General features: G+C 47.5%; 3 protein-coding genes across 3 annotated transcripts; 1 reads left to right on the top strand and 2 right to left on the bottom strand.

Annotated features, from left to right (window-relative positions):
* The first annotated feature begins 2,994 nt into the window (after positions 1–2,994).
* On the top strand, positions 2,995–6,537 carry LOC109747366 (ATP-sulfurylase 3, chloroplastic). Its single transcript, XM_020306441.4, has 5 exons — positions 2,995–3,653; positions 4,820–5,225; positions 5,435–5,695; positions 5,830–5,916; positions 6,007–6,537. Exons 1-5 carry the CDS (start codon positions 3,133–3,135, stop codon positions 6,145–6,147), a joined length of 1,416 nt encoding a protein of 471 aa, XP_020162030.2. The 5' UTR covers positions 2,995–3,132; the 3' UTR covers positions 6,148–6,537.
* A 514-nt stretch (positions 6,538–7,051) lies between these two features.
* LOC109764311 (calmodulin-like protein 4) lies at positions 7,052–9,026 on the bottom strand. The gene is made up of 4 exons (XM_020323151.3): positions 8,789–9,026; positions 7,670–7,827; positions 7,495–7,575; positions 7,052–7,402 (listed from the first exon to the last, which is right to left on the bottom strand). Exons 1-4 carry the CDS (start codon positions 8,862–8,864, stop codon positions 7,250–7,252), a joined length of 468 nt encoding a protein of 155 aa, XP_020178740.1. The 5' UTR covers positions 8,865–9,026; the 3' UTR covers positions 7,052–7,249.
* A 1,268-nt stretch (positions 9,027–10,294) lies between these two features.
* On the bottom strand, positions 10,295–13,890 carry LOC109764312 (probable histone H2A variant 3). The gene is made up of 3 exons (XM_020323152.4): positions 13,773–13,890; positions 13,484–13,626; positions 10,295–10,832 (listed from the first exon to the last, which is right to left on the bottom strand). The coding sequence occupies exons 2-3, from the start codon at positions 13,598–13,600 to the stop codon at positions 10,536–10,538; spliced, it is 414 nt and encodes a 137-aa protein (XP_020178741.1). The 5' UTR covers positions 13,601–13,626; positions 13,773–13,890; the 3' UTR covers positions 10,295–10,535.
* Positions 13,891–17,357: the final 3,467 nt, after the last annotated feature.

Below are 17,357 nucleotides of genomic sequence, written 5' to 3'. Positions count from 1 at the left end.
CCCGACCACCCAAACCCCGATCACTGCTCGGACAGAGAGAAGAAAAAAGGCACTCAATCAGACCCTCACTTTGTCTTCATATGACCGAATTGTCCTCAAATTATCATATCCACAAAATATACGAGGAGAACATGGAGATGTCCGAGCATGACCAGATAGCCCGACACGTAGGATGCGGCCCATCTCGGACCATATTTTATCTTTTTTATTCTTTCTATTCTCTCCCTCTCTCCATCCCTATTAATCATATGCATTTGATCGGACAAATTGTAAACAAAGTAAGAACGCATCTGGTCACTACCCAGACGCGTTCCACGGAAGTTTGAAGGGTCAGATTCGGTGACATTGTGCTGGCAACCTCGACGGAGTTCCTCTCTTCGGCTTTGTGTATAGATCTTTGTGGGTGGCCAGTTTGATTGAGTTGTCTCGTCTCCTCGGCATATTTTAACTGTTTTCGTCCATTTTTGGCTAATTAATCAATTTGGTAATTATATTCTTAATTAATAGATATAACTTTAGTGACTCGATTACAAAAAAACATCTTGTTTCGGACACACCGTTCCAAGGTTTCAAAAACCTCTTCGTGCAGCTGCCCATGCTCCTTGGCTCCACCACATGGGATGCCCTCACACTACATCTTCTCATCCTCAACTCAAGGATCGAGTCGAACAAGCCCCGTATGACAGCACCCAAGTCAGTTCACTATATAATTATGAAGAAACCCACCACATTTGACCAATAACAACGGGTGCACCTAAAAATATTTGAAGTGGTACATGATGGAGTTCATGCTAATATTCTTATTTCTTTAACATGCACGCCATTGCATACATGTTATCTATCACTAAAAAAGTAAAGGAAGGCAAAATAACAAAGAAACTCGTTGATATAAAAGCATAACAAAAAGAATGAGTGGATAGAATGGTGATCGGTTAGAGCATCTACAGCCGGGCGCCCCAAACCCGCCTCATATGCCCCGGGCGGGCCGCCCGGTCACTGACGGGTCACGGAATTTCAACCCAAATGGGCGCGTCAAACGGGCCTCAAATACCCGGACTGACCGGTACCCCTCAAATCCAACCTAAATATGAGGCGGATATGGGGCATCCGAGCACTCCGTCCACGTCGGACCCGACAGCCCGACCCTATCGCAAATTGCACCAAATCCGCCAAATGGATCTACCGGATCCATTTGCTCTCTCCTTTCTTCCTCCTCCTCCTCGACGTTTGTCTCGCCGGTCCGCCGCCACGCGCAGCCCACAGCCGTTCCTAGCCTCTGCGCCAGCACCTCTGGCAGAGCAGTCCTCTCCCCCGTCCTCGCCGCTGGGGACGTCTTCGTCGGCTCGAACCCCACCGCGGTACGTCCGACAACTCTCTGGCTCCGCCTTGCGCTCTATGTGTTCGATGCATTGTCTGACCGGATTTTTTAGTGATTTTTTAGGGAAAACGATGAATTCCAATGCTTCGTCTAACGAGGAGTATGAACCGGCGGAGCTTGATCAAATGATTCAAGAAGAGTTCTTCAATTCCTCATATTCAGACGAAGAAGTGGACATGATCATGCTCATGAGCATGCAAGAGGAAATGGACCGGCAGGTGGAGCATATTCTCAACTTCAAGGGCTCAATCAAAAGGGAGAAGAGTGATCAATCGGGATAGGATGTCCGGCGCACGGCTATAGCAGAGGGACTACTTTGCTTCGAACCCAACTTTCCCTGACGATCCATGGTTTCGTCGCCGTTTTTGCATGCAGAAATCATGTTCTTGCGCATTGTGGAGGGAGTGGAGGCACACGATGACTACTTCAAACTCAAGAGGGATTGTTGCGGCCAACTTTCTTTCTCTGCTAAGCAGAAGTGCACGCTACTCTGAGGATGTTTGAGTTGTGCACTTAAACAAATTTTATGTAGCAAGACCTATGTATTTTCGGTACCTACATTTGTTATTTACGTGCGACATTGGCTTGTATGATTGGCGTGCATGGATTTGAGAGTCCGGATTTGAAATATGTAGATGCCGGGCACAAGATATAAGGGGGCGACGGGCGTATAGGGGGGCAGATTTGACAAGTCCGATTGTAGATGCTCTTACCAGATGAAAAGTCGGAAAGAAAACCCTAATTGTGATCTTACAATCCAACCCACAAACTAATTGTATCGTTAAGGTCAGTCCTCAAACTTCGTCCCTCCTACATCGGGCTTCTCAACGTATGGTATGACTACACTTAGATACACATATTTTCATGTGAACAAGTATTTTGTCTATTGACGAGTGTCGTAGACCAAAGTAGGGGCTAGGGGAGCCCGGAATCTCTAGAAGGCCTCACCAATAGGTGATTCATAGTAAGCTACCATAAAAAAAGGTGGCGCAGTACTGTACTTTGTAGTTTGTTGTTCGAAGGCTATCGATAAGCCAAGAATAGCCAACCCACTAGTTTCATTGAGCCATGCCAAATTGCCAATACATGGAATGCAATGACATGAACACTGCCTCCGCCCCTCGAATTTTTGTCAGAAAAGACCACGTTCGGATCGTATTGACAAAAAAGATCGCGTACGTTGTGGCGGCAGGTCCGGCAGCCATGAAACGCAGGAGAAGTAATGATATTCGCCCGGGAAAAAGATTGATAGAAGTAATCTTATTTCAGCTGAATCATCAAGAAGGAGCCGTGCGGGGCCATAGCCTACACGGCGCAGACGATCCAAGTTTAACAAAGATGCAGCACTACATATGTTCATACGTCAGGAAAGTCGGGACACCAGTCCAAGTCCAAGCCCTAAAAAAAACCGAAACTGCCTGCCAAGAGGCAAGGCGAGGAGGAAGGCACTTCCCAGCCCGCTCCATGATCCATCCTCATCAGCCCCCATTAGCGCAGCCCCCACGTCCCCCACTCCCCTTGTCCACGTTCACCGCGCCCATGGCCTCCGCCCCGCACCCTCCCCGCAATCCCATCCAGGTTCACCTCCACCCCCTCCCCCCATTTTTTATACACGCACCCACCACGAAGGTCAGGCCGCCCCGCCAGCCACAAGGCAAGCGCGAGACGAAAACACAAACGCCCCGACACGATATAAGTAGTGGGGCGGAGGTGGAATCCGAGAGAGACCAAATCGTCGACAAGAAGCAGCAGCCATGGCGACGCAGGCCGCCTTCGCAGTGAGATTCCCGCAGCTGGCGCGGCCGGGCAGGGGCCAGGGCCAGGGACAGCCGGCGGCGCGGGTCGCGGTGAGGGGCGGCAGGGCCCCGGCGGCGGCGGCGCGAGGGGTGCGGTGCCGGGCCGGCGGCCTGATCGAGCCCGACGGGGGCAGGCTGGTGGAGCTGGTGGCGCCCGAGAAGGGCGGCCGGCGGGCGGCGCTGCGGCGGGAGGCGGCGGCGCTGCCGCACCGGCTGCGCCTGGGCCGCGTGGACACCGAGTGGCTGCACGTGCTCAGCGAGGGCTGGGCCAGCCCGCTGCGCGGCTTCATGCGCGAGACCGAGTTCCTCCAAGCACTTCATTTCAACGCCGTCCGCGGCGGCGATGGCAGCCTCGTCAACATGTCCGTGCCCATCGTCCTCGCCCTCGACGACGCCCAGCGCCGCGCCATCCAGGCCGACGGCGCCACCGCCGTCGCGCTCGTCGACGCCCACGACCGCCCCGTCGCCGTGCTCAGCGAGTGAGAACGCATCCCCCTTCCTTCTCTCCTGTTTTTCCCCCTCTCCGATTGATGTCTGCCAATCCTTCCCCATGATTAAATGTAGCTACAGTAGTACCAATTTCAATATGGAATTTATAATGTTTGGGTAGGAATTGGGGGCTTGGGTTGAGCTTAATTAGGCTCCTGCTGACAATGGTGGTTTCTTCAATCTGAAACTTGTGGATTAACTGTTAAGGGGACATATGGTTTGCACATTTCAATCGCTACATAGCTTATCTTCATACACAATTCGAGGTCTTATGTGAACTTAGTGTCAGTATATATTTCTTTTACCAAGAATACGGGCAATGATGGCTAGCAATTTTCTACCTCAAGTGGTTATTTGACAGTCAAACTAAATTCGTACTCCCTCCGTCCGGAAATACTTGTCATCAAAATGGATAAAAAGAGGTGTATCTAGAACTAAAATACATCTAGATACATCCCTTTTTATTCATCTTGATGACAAGTATTTCCGGACGGAGGGAGTAGCAGTTTCCGCTTTTGTGGAATGGGGCTATGATAGTGAGGACTTCACTCATACTTTTAACAGCATATTTGTATATGTTGACAGACTTCAGATATCCGTGGTATTCCAATCATGCATCCTCCAATAGATGATTAGTAAACTTGACAATACCTTCGGTCGTAGTCAACTTGATAATACCGTTGGTCGTAGTAAACTTGGTAATATCTTCGGTCGTATTAAACTTGATAATACCTTCAGGCATATTAAATTACATATCTTATCGTATCGTTTCCTTGAATAGATATTCCGTTTTGTCGTTTTTTCGCCGCCTTTCCTAGTACTTTAGAGTGTGCGATGCCTCGTACTTACATCACCGTGATTCTCTTGTATTTGCCATTTAAGTATAGACTTCTTTTAAACATTGAACGCTAAAAATGAAAATGATGCTGGCCCAGAAATGTGGTCACCTGATAACTGAAGTGACATAATGACATTGACGTAAGACGCCGCTATCTGTTGACGGAATCTCTAGTCTTGAGAAGATGTTACACATGGCTTCCAATGTGTTGGAAACAAGCATAGCCTATTTATATGATAAGGAGTGTGGTTTTCTTTTACTGTACTTAATGCTCTACATCTGCAACTCATTTTTAACACTCGCCCCTTCTTTCTTCAGTATTGAGATCTACAAGCATAACAAGGAAGAAAGAATTGCACGGACTTGGGGAACAACTGCACGTGGACTGCCGTACGTAGAGGAGGCGATTACAAATGCTGGTGATTGGTTGATTGGTGGAGACCTGGAGGTTATAGAACCAATCAAGTATAATGATGGTCTGGATCAGTATCGTTTGTCTCCAGCACAGCTGCGTGAAGAATTTGCCAGGCGCAATGCAGATGCAGTATTTGCTTTTCAACTTCGTAACCCTGTGCACAATGGGCATGCACTGCTCATGACTGATACACGGAGGCGCCTTCTTGAGATGGGCTACAAAAACCCTGTTCTTCTTCTCCATCCACTGGGAGGATTCACAAAAGCAGATGACGTGCCTCTTAGTGTGAGAATGAAGCAGCATGAGAAGGTATTTAGTCATAACAATCCTATCATCCATTTTCTATAAAAAAAGAAATGTGACTCCTATATGCCATAGAAATTAACTATAATCCTGGGCAACAGGAATCATGCCATGCCGTATTGTGAAACCTTTTATTTGATGACACTAATATAGACACTTTTAAGATGTAAAATGTACAATTCCTGCATGGTTCTGACGTTTCTTCATTTTGCTAGGTTCTTGAGGAAGGTGTCCTAAACCCAGAATCAACTGTGGTTGCAATCTTCCCCTCTCCAATGCACTATGCTGGGCCAACTGAGGTCCAGTGGCATGCTAAGGCTCGTATAAATGCTGGTGCAAACTTCTATATTGTGGGAAGAGACCCTGCTGGTATGGGCCACCCGACCGAAAAGAGGGACCTTTATGATGCTGATCACGGGAAAAAAGTACTGAGCATGGCTCCTGGGCTTGAGAGGCTCAATATCCTTCCTTTCAAGGTGTGTAATCATTCCGGACCAGATACCTCATTCCGATCTTGACTTCAACAGTTTATATTATTCATTTTCGAAATACAGCATCGTAGACTTATTCTGGTTTCTTGACATGTCTTCTGATTCTTATTTTGGATCAGGTGGCTGCATACGACACAAAGCATAACAAGATGAATTTCTTCGACCCATCAAGGAAAGAGGACTTCCTGTTCATCTCTGGCACAAAGGTAATTCATTTCAGTGTCATTTGCACATCAGGAACTTCGGCACCAGCTTTTTGTTAGTCATTGTCCTAACAAACTTGCCTCCGTAAACAGATGCGTAGCCTTGCCAAGAACCGTGAGAGCCCACCAGATGGTTTTATGTGCCCGGGTGGCTGGAAGGTCCTCGTCGAGTACTACGACAGCTTGGCACCACCAGAAGGCAGCAGCAAACTGCGAGAGGCGGTTGCGGCGTAGAAGCCGTGGCGTTCTATCTCGTATCATGAACCAATGATATATGATTGTATATTGGTGGTAAGACTTGACATTTGGGCATGATCCCCAACACTCCCTGTGTGGTTTGTGTACTGCATAATAGTACTCCCTCCGTCCGGAAATACTTGTCATCAAGATGAATAAAAAGGGATGTATCTAGATGTATTTTAGTTCTAGATACACCTCTTTTTATCCATTTTGATGACAAGTATTTCCGGACGGAGGGAGTATCTGCTAGCAGTGTTGCCCCCTGGAGCCCATCATGTGTTTGTGGTGCCAATAAGGATGGGTTTTGTATCCTCTTGCCAGATTTGTACATAACTAAATATACAATATTGTGGTAATTTATCTAGTGCTTGATGTGTTTGCTAAGATCTCTTCTTAGGTTCGGTGTTCAGATTTCTCATGATTTTTATTTTCATGGTGTTATTTTTTTCGCTGGAGCACATGATGGCAAAATGAATAGGAAATGTTCAAGCGTAAGAACTGAAATTGACACGATAGATTCTTTTAGGGAGTGTCTGAGTTATTTTTTCTTAAAAACATAAGAGTGTGTGTGGACCGCTGGATGATGCATTTTTTTGCTCCTCATTTCTTTCTCAAACCACCACCTCAGGCATCCGCTTTGCACTCGGCTACCAGATCAGGCCTCCCCTTGCCCCTCCTTAGTCCGGCGAGTGCCGGACTGTCGGGTCATCTAGGGCAGAAGTAAGGGTTCGCCTTGTAGAGTTGCCTCGCTTTGCCTGCCAAACTTATCATCTTACAAACGACTGTGTTGTAGATTGTCATAGACACAAACGACTGTGTTGTAGCTAATTCCATTCATTTGGTACACAACTGACCACTACATTGTAAAAATCATAAAGGTGGCTAAACATAGCCTACAAGAACCAAAGAACGTGGTGTAAATATATGTGGCAATTGCCGTTACATATATAGTGCACAAACAGCTTCTAAGATGAATACACAAGCTTACAGTGGCTTCTGAAAATAACTACTACAAGCAGCGAATTTAAAACGGAGACAGTGAATCCAATCTGAGAACCAGTGGTTTCACACCTATCACCAGCATAATTACTTTTGTTCACCCAGTTATCTTGCGCTCAGCATTCTTCATCATGAGCACGAATTCATCGTAGTTCACCTGCCCGTCACCATCGGTGTCCGCCTCCCTGATCATCTGCTCGACCTCCTCGTCGGTCATCTTCTCCCCGAGATTGATCATCACCGTCCTCAGCTGCATTTCACATGGGCAACATGAAATTCAGGAGTGCCTCAAACGAGCTTGGGGATTATCTGAACCTGAGAAGAGGGTGCCAACATATTCACCTCAACAGGGGAGATGAAACCATTTCGATCCTTGTCCAGGACCTCGAAAGCTTCCTTGAGCTCTTCGTCGGCGTCTCCGTCCTGCAAATTCACATGGAAATCGAAAGTAACAGCACGTTCAAACTAATATAATTAAAGCAAACAATTGACCGTTCATCAGTTTGCAGAGCTTCACCTGCATCTTCCTGGCAATGAGGCTCAAGAACTCCTGGAAATCAATGGTGCCGTTCCCATCCATGTCGACTTCACGCATCATGTCATTGAGCTCCTGGTTGGTCGGGTCGAGGCCGAGGGAGCGAGTCACCGCGGCCAGCTCTTCCAAGCTGATGCATCCTTCATGTGACAAATTAATGTCCCAATATCTCACATGTCAATCAGGATCAAAAAATAATTATTGTTCATTTTAGCTCATACTTATCCTGATCCCGGAGGGGCCAAGACAACACCACGTGCGGTCAAAGATTTTGGCAAAAGATAAGAGGTTTGAGGAGGCAAAGGATATGATAAACAGGAGTACTACTTAAATGTATACGAGTAGAGAAGTGTATGACAAGTAAATATCGCCACAGCCATCAGAAAACAGTTTTGATTCTTGAAGGGAATGTCATGGATTGCTTAAGGAACTTTCTGTCTAAAAATTACTTGAGGAACTTGGCCATTAGATTAGCGAGCCATGTATAGGCATTTTTTGTGTGTAGAAAGTAGGTGGACTGCAGAGATAAGAAAACAAATTCTGAAGAAAGTAGGTGGACTGCAAAGCACTTGTTGTGACAATCTAAAGTGTTCTTTGACTAAACCAAGTGCTTGTTTGGCACAACAGGTCTCTGTAGTAGGGGGTTTTGTATGAAGATTCTTTGAATTGCAGGGTTGAATTCACTACTCTAGCATCGTTCGAGAGAAGAACTAAAAACAGGCTATAATATCTGAAATTAGTCATATACTGCTTGCTCTAGAGCGGATAGAGTTGGACAAGCGGCGGCACGTTAGAAAACCATGAGCCCGTCCTATTTATGGCTCATTCAGGTTAGGGCTGCCTGTTTTGCATTTGAGGAGTTTTTGCGTCTCTACCGAGCTTTGTGTTGCTACAAAAGCCTTGTCCATTTCTAGTAGTCCACGACAGATACTAGAAAAGATGAAACACCCACAAAAAAAAGGATGAAACGGAAATAAAACAATAGCATTGCTTGGAAAAGCCAGCTATGAGCAACAACAGAGTAGGAACAAACGGAACACTGAAAATAAGCAAAGCGATCGAGGAGAGGGGAGGGGAGGGGAAAGCAGAAGGCAGACGGACCATCGCCGTTCTTGTCGAAGAGGGAGAAGGCCTCCTGGAACGCCACCATCTGCTCGCCCGTCAGCGCCTGTTCCATGCGCACGCCGCAGCCTCTGGACTAATGTTCAATGGAGCAAGGAGGAGCAAGCAGTGGCTAGCAAGAGGAAATATATGGGGGAGAGGAGAGGAGAGGGAGGAAGCTGGGCGGAAGTATCCTGCAATGCCAATGCCGATGGCCATGGGAGAAAAAGGGCCGGGTAGAGATAAATAAAGATGACCTGACCTCGGTGTGCTCGGAGACGGACAGGGACGCACACGCGCTAGCCACGCTGTGGACGCCTTGTGGAAAAACTTGGCGCTGGGTCTCCTGGTTTTCCTGGCCATTTCCTGCGCTTTCCCTGCCATTTCCCCGCGGTGCTCGCGACAGCGGACACGGCAGTAGCCCCGATCTCATCCGTCAGCGATGAAGCGTATAGGAGTATATATACATATGCTGCTAGAAAACAGTATGCACCATTCTGCCTTCGGTTTTTCGTTGCATTCAGGGGCAGAGGATGGTAGGGTAGGTGAGGTCTGGGAAAAGATTATACGAGGCAAATCTTATCATTGCACGGTGTAGTTTAGAGAGGCCGTATCGGACTGAGGACCTCTTGCACAAGTGGGAAGTGCTCCACCATTGTGCCGGGCCTGTCCTTGATCGTTTACAAATATAGGGATGAGATAAAATCAAAGGGCATTAGTGTCCCAGACTGCCGAAGCTCTAGGCAAACAACCTGCTACTGTACTTCATCAGCAGCCCGGTTACACGAGATGAATCTGATAGTACCAAAGTGGCTTCGAAACAGGAGAAGCAAAGCGTGTACAGGTAAGCAACTGCTGAAGGGGGAAGGAAATCATCTACTGCTTGATCTACTGCAGCTACGCACCTTTTTTTTTTTTGAGCGGTGCAGCTACGCACCTGGACTGTGCCACTGTCCATAGGACTAGGAAAAAAACACAACAGATGTAGCTTCAGACGGGCTGGATAAACTTTGAAGTGGGCAGCTGCGACTTAGAAAAGTATCAACATGTTTGGTAACAGGTGTACTTGAACTTAGTCGGCGATTAAAACAATCAGCACACTGACGACTAATTCATATATAAGCTGGATCAACAACAATGTAAATTATTTAAGTACAGGCCTTGTCTAGTCAACCGAAAGCTACTCAAGCGAACAGCACTTGTGAGTCACCGATGATCACTGCACCTGGTTAGGATCAGCCATGCATACTGAACACACAGCAGCACACTGCTGCAGCAGAATCAATCATTCAACAGTCAAACCCACAAACGCAAATGGGTACCCTCCGCGAGGGTCACAGATTTGCATCCCTAATTTGTCTGCTCAAGACTTGAGCCCCTTCCACTGGGCTATACTGACAAAACCAGAATAAAAAACAACTTGAAAAAACCAAGAACAAAAACCAACTCAAGAAAAACCAGAACAAAAACAGCTACCAAAGGACGCTGATGGAGACAAACAACAAATACTCAGAACATGTTTAAAAGGTTTTTGCATTCAGAGTCCAATCACAGAGTCAACGACGAACATAAACACCATGTCCAAATGACTGAATCAGTACCAGGTAAACATTACACAGACAGACAACGACTTCGATCTGGAAGGAGCACAGCTAAACGCTAAACGACACGACGATAAACTTATCTCACAGACGACTGAGAAAATGTCCAGTTTAAGCTAGAGATGCTCCTTTGCTATTTTTTCTGTTCACTCTTTGGAGGACTTGTTGATCAGGGACTTGTGGATGTGCGGGATCACACCTCCACCAGCAATGGTGCCCTTGATGAGGGTGTCAAGCTCCTCGTCTCCACGGATGGCCAGCTGGAGGTGACGAGGGGTGATACGCTTCACCTTGAGATCCTTGCTGGCGTTGCCAGCCAGCTCCAGGACCTCAGCTGTCAGGTACTCCAGGATAGCAGCAGAGTAGACCGCCGCAGTAGCACCAACACGGCCATTGGCCTGAGTCCTTTGCTTCAGCTGACGATGGATACGGCCCACAGGGAACTGAAATATCACATAGCCAAGAATTAGTACACAGAGAATGCCTCACAATAAAAGAGCAATACACGAAAATTGCATAACAGTAACATCAAATCGAAGGATGCAAACACCGAAAATCAAGTGTCTTAGTAGGATTTCATCAAAACATTAGACTATATAAACATACCAACTTAGGCACCCATGCTGCAAAGTGCAAGGCCAATAAATAATATATATTCATAAATTTGAAAACCATGGACCAAATGGCAATCACATATTTAAAGTGGACTGTGAAACAGATGTGAAAGCAGAAAGCACGTACACACAAGTCGGTATCACAGATCAGCATATGCTAACAAACTATCACTTGTTTAGTACAGTACATGATACCAAGAAAGATTCAGCATGACTACTGAGATTGATGTGACAACAGTATATCATACACACAATTAAACTAGGACGTATCGATTACTTCATGACTTGCAAGAAGTTAAGGGGAAAAAAGCCACAATAGCCTCATTCAATCATTTGTGTGTCTCCCAGCATAGCTCACCACATGCATTCCCAAAAGGGCAAATTACAGAATCACAACCTTCCTCTCTAACTAGTAAACAGCGCTCAGACCGAAGCTAATGTGATATGATCTCCATCAATATTCCCCAATTGCCCATCTTTCACTATTATGACCATAACACCACTGCAGTCTCATCCATAGTTGCCTTTCCTAGGTCTACAGGATTGAGGGACGGGACGAGGGTCAGGCATCGCCCGTGGCCAAACATAGGGATCAAAACACAACCGAAACAGTTTCAGGACGATGACCCAAGAACAACGATGGGACAAGGCATACTATGGTTGGTTAACTAATTAATTAGTTGCCTAATTACATGCCTTAATTCTACTGATAATTTTATCTATCTGAGCTATATATGGAAATATGGAATTACTTGTCTTTAATAAAAATAGGAAACAATATAATCTAAATCCTGATCGCCATCCAACCCGATTTGCATCTAGGCAGGTCAAGGGAGACATGGCAGCAGCGACCATACACCTGTGCTCCCTCAATGACCCAGCTCGGACCCCTAGGCTTCCCCGGCTGCTGGGTGCGGCGACCAAGCCCCGACCACCATATCCATTCCTAGGATAAAGTGACCGCGGAGGCCTCCAGCGGTGCAGCTCCACTACCGGCTCTAGCGGGTGCCACCGTTCCTGAACTGGGGTCACAAATGAGTCGCGTCCCCGCCGTCTACTCATGTCATCCCACACCTCAATCCCAACCCTATATCCAGGTCAACCACCCCGGAAAAGGGGCCCCGGCATCGTTCCACATGAATGGGTCGCGTCCCCGCCGTCGGCTCGTGTCGCCCCGCACCACAATCCCAACCCTAGATCCAGGCGAACCAACCCGAAAAAGGGGCATGCCGCGCGAATGGGTCGCGTCCCCGCCGTTGACTCGTGTCGTCCCGCACCTCAATCCCAACCATAGATCCATGCAAACCACCCCAGAAAAGGGGCTGCGGCATCGTTCCGCGTGAATGGGTCGCGTCCCCCCGTCGACTCGTGTCGTCCCGCACCTTAATCCCAACCCTAGATCCAGGTGAACCACCCAGGAAAAGGGGTCGTGGCATCGTTCCGTGTGAATGGGTCGCGTCCCCGCCGCCAACTCGTGTCGTCCCGCACCTCAATCCCAACCCTAGATCCAGGCGAACCACCCCAAGAAAGGGGCCGCGGCATCGTTCCGCGTGAATGGGTCGCGTCCCCGCCGTCGACTCGGTGTCGTCCCGCACCTCAATCCCAACCCTAGATCCAGGCGAACCACCCCAGAAAAGGGGCCGCGGCATCGTTCCACATGAATGGGTCGCGGCCCCGCCGTCAACTCGGTGTCGTCCCGCACCTCAATCCCAATCCTAGATCCAAGCGAACCACGCCGGAAAAGGGGCCGCGGCATCGTTCCACATGAATGGGTCGCGGCCCCGCCGTCGACTCGGTGTCGTCCCGCACCTCAATCCCAACCCTAGATCCAAGCGAACCACGCCGGAAAAGGGGCCGCGGCATCGTTCCACATGAATGGGTCGCGTCCCCGCCGTCGACTCGGTGTCATCCCGCACCTCAATCCCAACCCTAGATCCAGGCGAACCACCCCGAAAAAGGGGCCGCGGCATCATTCCGCATGAATGGGTCGCGTCCCCGCCGTCGACTCGGTGTCGTCCCGCACCTCAACCCCAACCCTAGATCCAGGCGAACCACCCCGGAAAAGGAGCCGCGGCATCGTTCCACACTTCGGACAACTATGGACTCACCACCTATCTATATACCATCAATGGAATCTACAAAACCTCAATGCATATCACAAACCAAATCCTCACAGAGCAAATTCTTCTCCAGATCTACAAAATTTCTGCAAGACGCTACAACCTACCGAATCTCTAAAACCCAACCCAACCTGCGCGCAACCAATCAACCGAAGAACCTAACCCATGCCGAGCGTAAACAACAGGAACAGCACGCAATCACCTCTACAGCTTCCGGGAGGCGTGCCCTAGAGCGCACGCGCCGCGAAACCCCTCGGATACCACGGCCAGCACGCGAGCGCGCGCGCGACGCTTCGAATTCGAAGCAAATCTAAGCCCGCCTACGGAGAAAGCAGAGCAAGTGCGAGAGAGCTCGCTCACCTGGAGCCCCGCGCGGGACGAGCGGGAGATGGGGGCCTTCTTCCCCTTGTCCTTCTCGGCGGTCTTGGCGGCCGTCGTCTTGGCCGCGAGCAGGCCCTTGCCTCCCTTCCCGGCCATCTCCTCCTTCCGCGTCGGCGAGAACCCTGCACAAACGGAGGACCGAATCCGACGGGTCGGGCGGCGAATCAGCGCAGATCGGGGGAGGAATCGGGCGGATCCCGCGCCCCGGCTGGATAAATCGCGGAGGAAATTGGTGGAGTCCCTGTGGGATTCGCGGGCAGACCCTTACCTTTCCGGCTTCCCTTCCTTTCTCCTCACGCGACGCGACTCGGAGCGGGGAGCCGAGAGAGATTTTTTTTCTGCTTGGTGCGGGGTCTGGGGCTCAGGTTGGTGGGGAATTTATAAACGAGGATATTGACTACGGGCCCTTGTGGTAGGAGGTTATTCTGTACAGCTCCTCGTGGTGCGTAAGAACTTCTGACAAGGGCTGTTCTGAAGTTTATTGGTTCTAGGGGTGTTGATATGCTAAATTGTAAAGGTTAGCACGTTTTGAGCGGCTGCTACTGTGGGCTTTCGAAATTGCCGCCTGAAACACCAAAACAACCCTCGTTGCTGAGGATAATCACGCAGTTTAGAACCTGCAATTGTTTCTTTCTAGTTGAAGAACCTGCAACCGATGATCTCAAGCATCGTGTAGTTCATTTCAGAGCAAGATAGCCACATCACGAACTCATTTTTCGTTGCTTTTTGCGGAGAGTGTAATTGACTTCTTTTTCTGCGTAGAGTGCAATTCAAATTTCTGGTTTTTTTACTATGTTTTTCTAAATAAAAGACGGTGAAAAAAACTACAAGTAAATTTGTATACAACTAACGGGTTCTTGTGTTTTTTTTATTTCATGGTGTTATATGCAGTTCACATTGATGCACTAGAGACGGGGGCTAGTAATCACATACAAGGGGGTAATGGAAGAAATAAAAGGTTGGAGGGGGGCAAACATATAAATTTCGAGCACTTTGTGCTAACGATCTAGGGATGCTTTCTGGGAAAAAGTTGGGGGGGGGGGGGGGGTGGGGGAGGGGGGAGAGGGGGGTTGGCTCCAGCTTGCACACCCCTGGCTCCATCCTTAGATGCCCTTACTCCACCACATTTACGTTCCGACTGGAATATAAATATTGAATATTTGCTATGCGCTGGTGATTTGCTGCCCGAGACACCGAAACAACCCTTGTTGCTGAGGATATTCACGCAGCCCAGCAACTTTTTCTTTTTAGGCGAATAGCGTGCAACCGATGATCTCAAGCACGGTGTAATTCATTTCAGAGCAAGATAGCCACATCATGAGCTAATTTCTCTTTGCTTTTCGTGGAGAGTGTAATTCACTTTTTTGTGGAGGATACAATCCAAATTTCTGATTTTTTTAACTATGCTTTTTAAAATAAAAGACGGTGAAAAAAACTTGAAGTAAATTTGTATACAACTAATGAGTTCTTGTGAGATTTTTTCATTTCATATAGTTATATGCAGTATTTGTGTTCACATTGATGCCCCAGAGACGGGGCTAGTAATCTCATACAAGGAGGATGGCAATGGAAGAAGTAAAAGGTTGGAGGGGGCAAACATATAAATTTCGTGATCTAGGAGTGCTTTTTGAGAAAAAGTTGGGGGTGGTTGGCTCCAGCTTGCACACCCCTGGCTTCGTCCTTGGATGCCCCTTACTCCACCACATTTACGTTTGCGACTGGAATATAAATATCGAATATTTGCTATGAGCTGGCGATTGAAACGTATTGATATGCATATCTTTGGTATAAATCCTTGCGATGCCAAATATAGATATCTCATATTTATTCCATAAATTTAGGCGGTGGCGGTTGAAACGTGTGATACGCGTAAACCTGGTCGTGGACTGTCCCGTCGGCCATAAACAACCGGGTCGGGGATTGCCTTTGAAGCCAGGCTCGGGCTTCGCTTTACAACCCAAAGAGTATTCGGGTCGGGCTTGGGCTTTCGTTTTCCTGATTTTTGAGTCGAGCTTTCACGTGTGTAGGCTGAAGCACGGTGTTCGGGCGGAGCTACTTTTCAGGCCCGGCTTGGGCTCGGACCGATGTATGTCAACATACATGTTGTTGGACTAATATTTTCCTTAAGTATATTTCAGGAAAAGTTCAACCTAGGCAAATAGATGGATGGAGAAGTGGACCCCTCAACCTACAAAGGACAAGCATTGGCAAAGCTTCAAGACTCTTCATTTTTGGTTAAGAGATCCAAGATCACATTGAGTCCATAGGAAAGCCAATACTATTACAAGGGGTGAGGTTTTGATCATGAGTCATTTGCTCAAGTGCTTGAAGATATTGCTCCAAAAACCTTAGCCACACTCTCATAATCCAATTTGTCCAAAACCCTAAAGTTATTCTCGGTCCCACTGAAACATATTCAACCAGACCCACCGAGATACATCAGAGAGAGCCACTGCCTAAACCCTAGAAACTCGGTCTCACCGGGATGGCATTCGGTCCCACCAAAGTGCACGTGCAAACTTTCTGTAACCCATCGACTTCATTTTTCGGAATTACCGAGTGAAACCAATCGGAATTACCAAAATACAGATAGTGCTTAAGTCATCACAAACCGGTCCCACCGAGTGGATCCATCCGTTCTCACCGAAGCGTCTGAAGTTCAAACCTTTTACAATAGTCAGTGCCTCCGAGTTTTTCACCCGGTCTCACCGAGTTGTGCATAAAGGTGTGTAACGACTAGATCTTTGGTGATGGCTATATATGCCCCACCCACACCACTTACTATCAAAGAGAGCAACCAGGACGAAGCCACCACTTCCCATATCCATTTTCTGAGAGAGAACCACCTACACTTGTGTTGAGATCAAGCGATTCCACTCCAACCATTTTATACCCCAAGGTAATATTCAAGGACTCCCAAGCAACTAAGCTTGGGGATGCCCCGGAAGGCATCCCCTCTTTCTTCTAACGATCATCGGTAATTTTACTTGGAGCTATATTTTTATTCGTCACATGATATGCGTAAATCTGGGAGCATCGTGTGCTTTTTATTTTTTTATTTTAATAATGCACCATGCTGGTATGAGATAGTCCTTGGTTGATTTATAGAATGCTTCATGCACTTCACTTATATCTTTTGAGTATGGCTTTATAGAATGCTTCATGTGCTTCACTTATATCATTTGAAGTTTTGATTGCCTGTTTCTCTTCACACAGAGAACCGCCATTTGTACAATGCTCTTTTGCTTCACTTATATTTGTTAGAGCATGGGCATATCTTTTGTAGAAAGAATTAAACTCTCTTGCTTCACTTATATCTATTTAGAGAGTCATCGGGAATTGGTCATTCACATGGTTAGTCATAAACTCCTCCATAAAACTTGTAGATCACTGAATATGATATGTTTGATTCCTTGCAATAGTTTTGAGATATAAAGACGGTGATATTAGAGTCATGCTAGTGAGTAATCGTGGATTGGTAAGAATACTTGTGTTAAAGTTTGTGATTCCGGTAGTATGCACGTATGGTGAACCGTTATGTAACAAAGTTGGAGCATGAGGTATTTATTGATTGTCTTCCTTATGAGTGGCGGTTGGGGACGAGCGATGGTCTTTTCCTACCAATCTATCCCCCTAGGAGCATGCGCGTAGTACTTTGTTTCGATAGCTAATAGACTTTTGCAATAAGTATGTGAGTTCTTTATGACTAATGTTGAGTCCATGGATTATACGCATTCTCACCCTTCCATCATTGCCAGCCTCTTCGGTACCATGCATTGCCCTTTCTCACCTCGAGAGTTGGTGCAAACTTCGCCGGTGCATCCAAACCCCGTGATACGATACGCTCTATCAC

The sequence above is a fragment of the Aegilops tauschii genome, chromosome 5 (genome assembly GCF_002575655.3).
Source record: "Aegilops tauschii subsp. strangulata cultivar AL8/78 chromosome 5, Aet v6.0, whole genome shotgun sequence".
Classification (NCBI taxonomy): Eukaryota; Viridiplantae; Streptophyta; class Magnoliopsida; order Poales; family Poaceae; genus Aegilops; species Aegilops tauschii.
This window is presented reverse-complemented; position numbering and strand designations above follow the sequence as displayed.

Bases quoted from the DNA above. Each gene is read 5' to 3' on its own strand.
- LOC109747366 (XM_020306441.4), top strand. From the start codon at position 3,133: ATGGCGACGCAGGCCGCCTTCGCAGTGAGATTCCCGCAGCTGGCGCGG. The intron at 5,226-5,434 runs GTATTTAGTCAT...TCATTTTGCTAG, and splicing joins GAATGAAGCAGCATGAGAAG to GTTCTTGAGGAAGGTGTCCT. The intron at 5,917-6,006 runs GTAATTCATTTC...CTCCGTAAACAG, and splicing joins TGTTCATCTCTGGCACAAAG to ATGCGTAGCCTTGCCAAGAA.
- LOC109764311 (XM_020323151.3), bottom strand. From the start codon at position 8,864: ATGGAACAGGCGCTGACGGGCGAGCAGATGGTGGCGTTCCAGGAGGCC. The intron at 7,828-8,788 runs GTCCGTCTGCCT...TGTCACATGAAG, and splicing joins CTTCGACAAGAACGGCGATG to GATGCATCAGCTTGGAAGAG. The intron at 7,403-7,494 runs GTGAATATGTTG...TGTGAAATGCAG, and splicing joins GTTTCATCTCCCCTGTTGAG to CTGAGGACGGTGATGATCAA.
- LOC109764312 (XM_020323152.4), bottom strand. From the start codon at position 13,600: ATGGCCGGGAAGGGAGGCAAGGGCCTGCTCGCGGCCAAGACGACGGCC. The intron at 10,833-13,483 runs GTGAGCGAGCTC...GTGATATTTCAG, and splicing joins CGTCCCGCGCGGGGCTCCAG to TTCCCTGTGGGCCGTATCCA.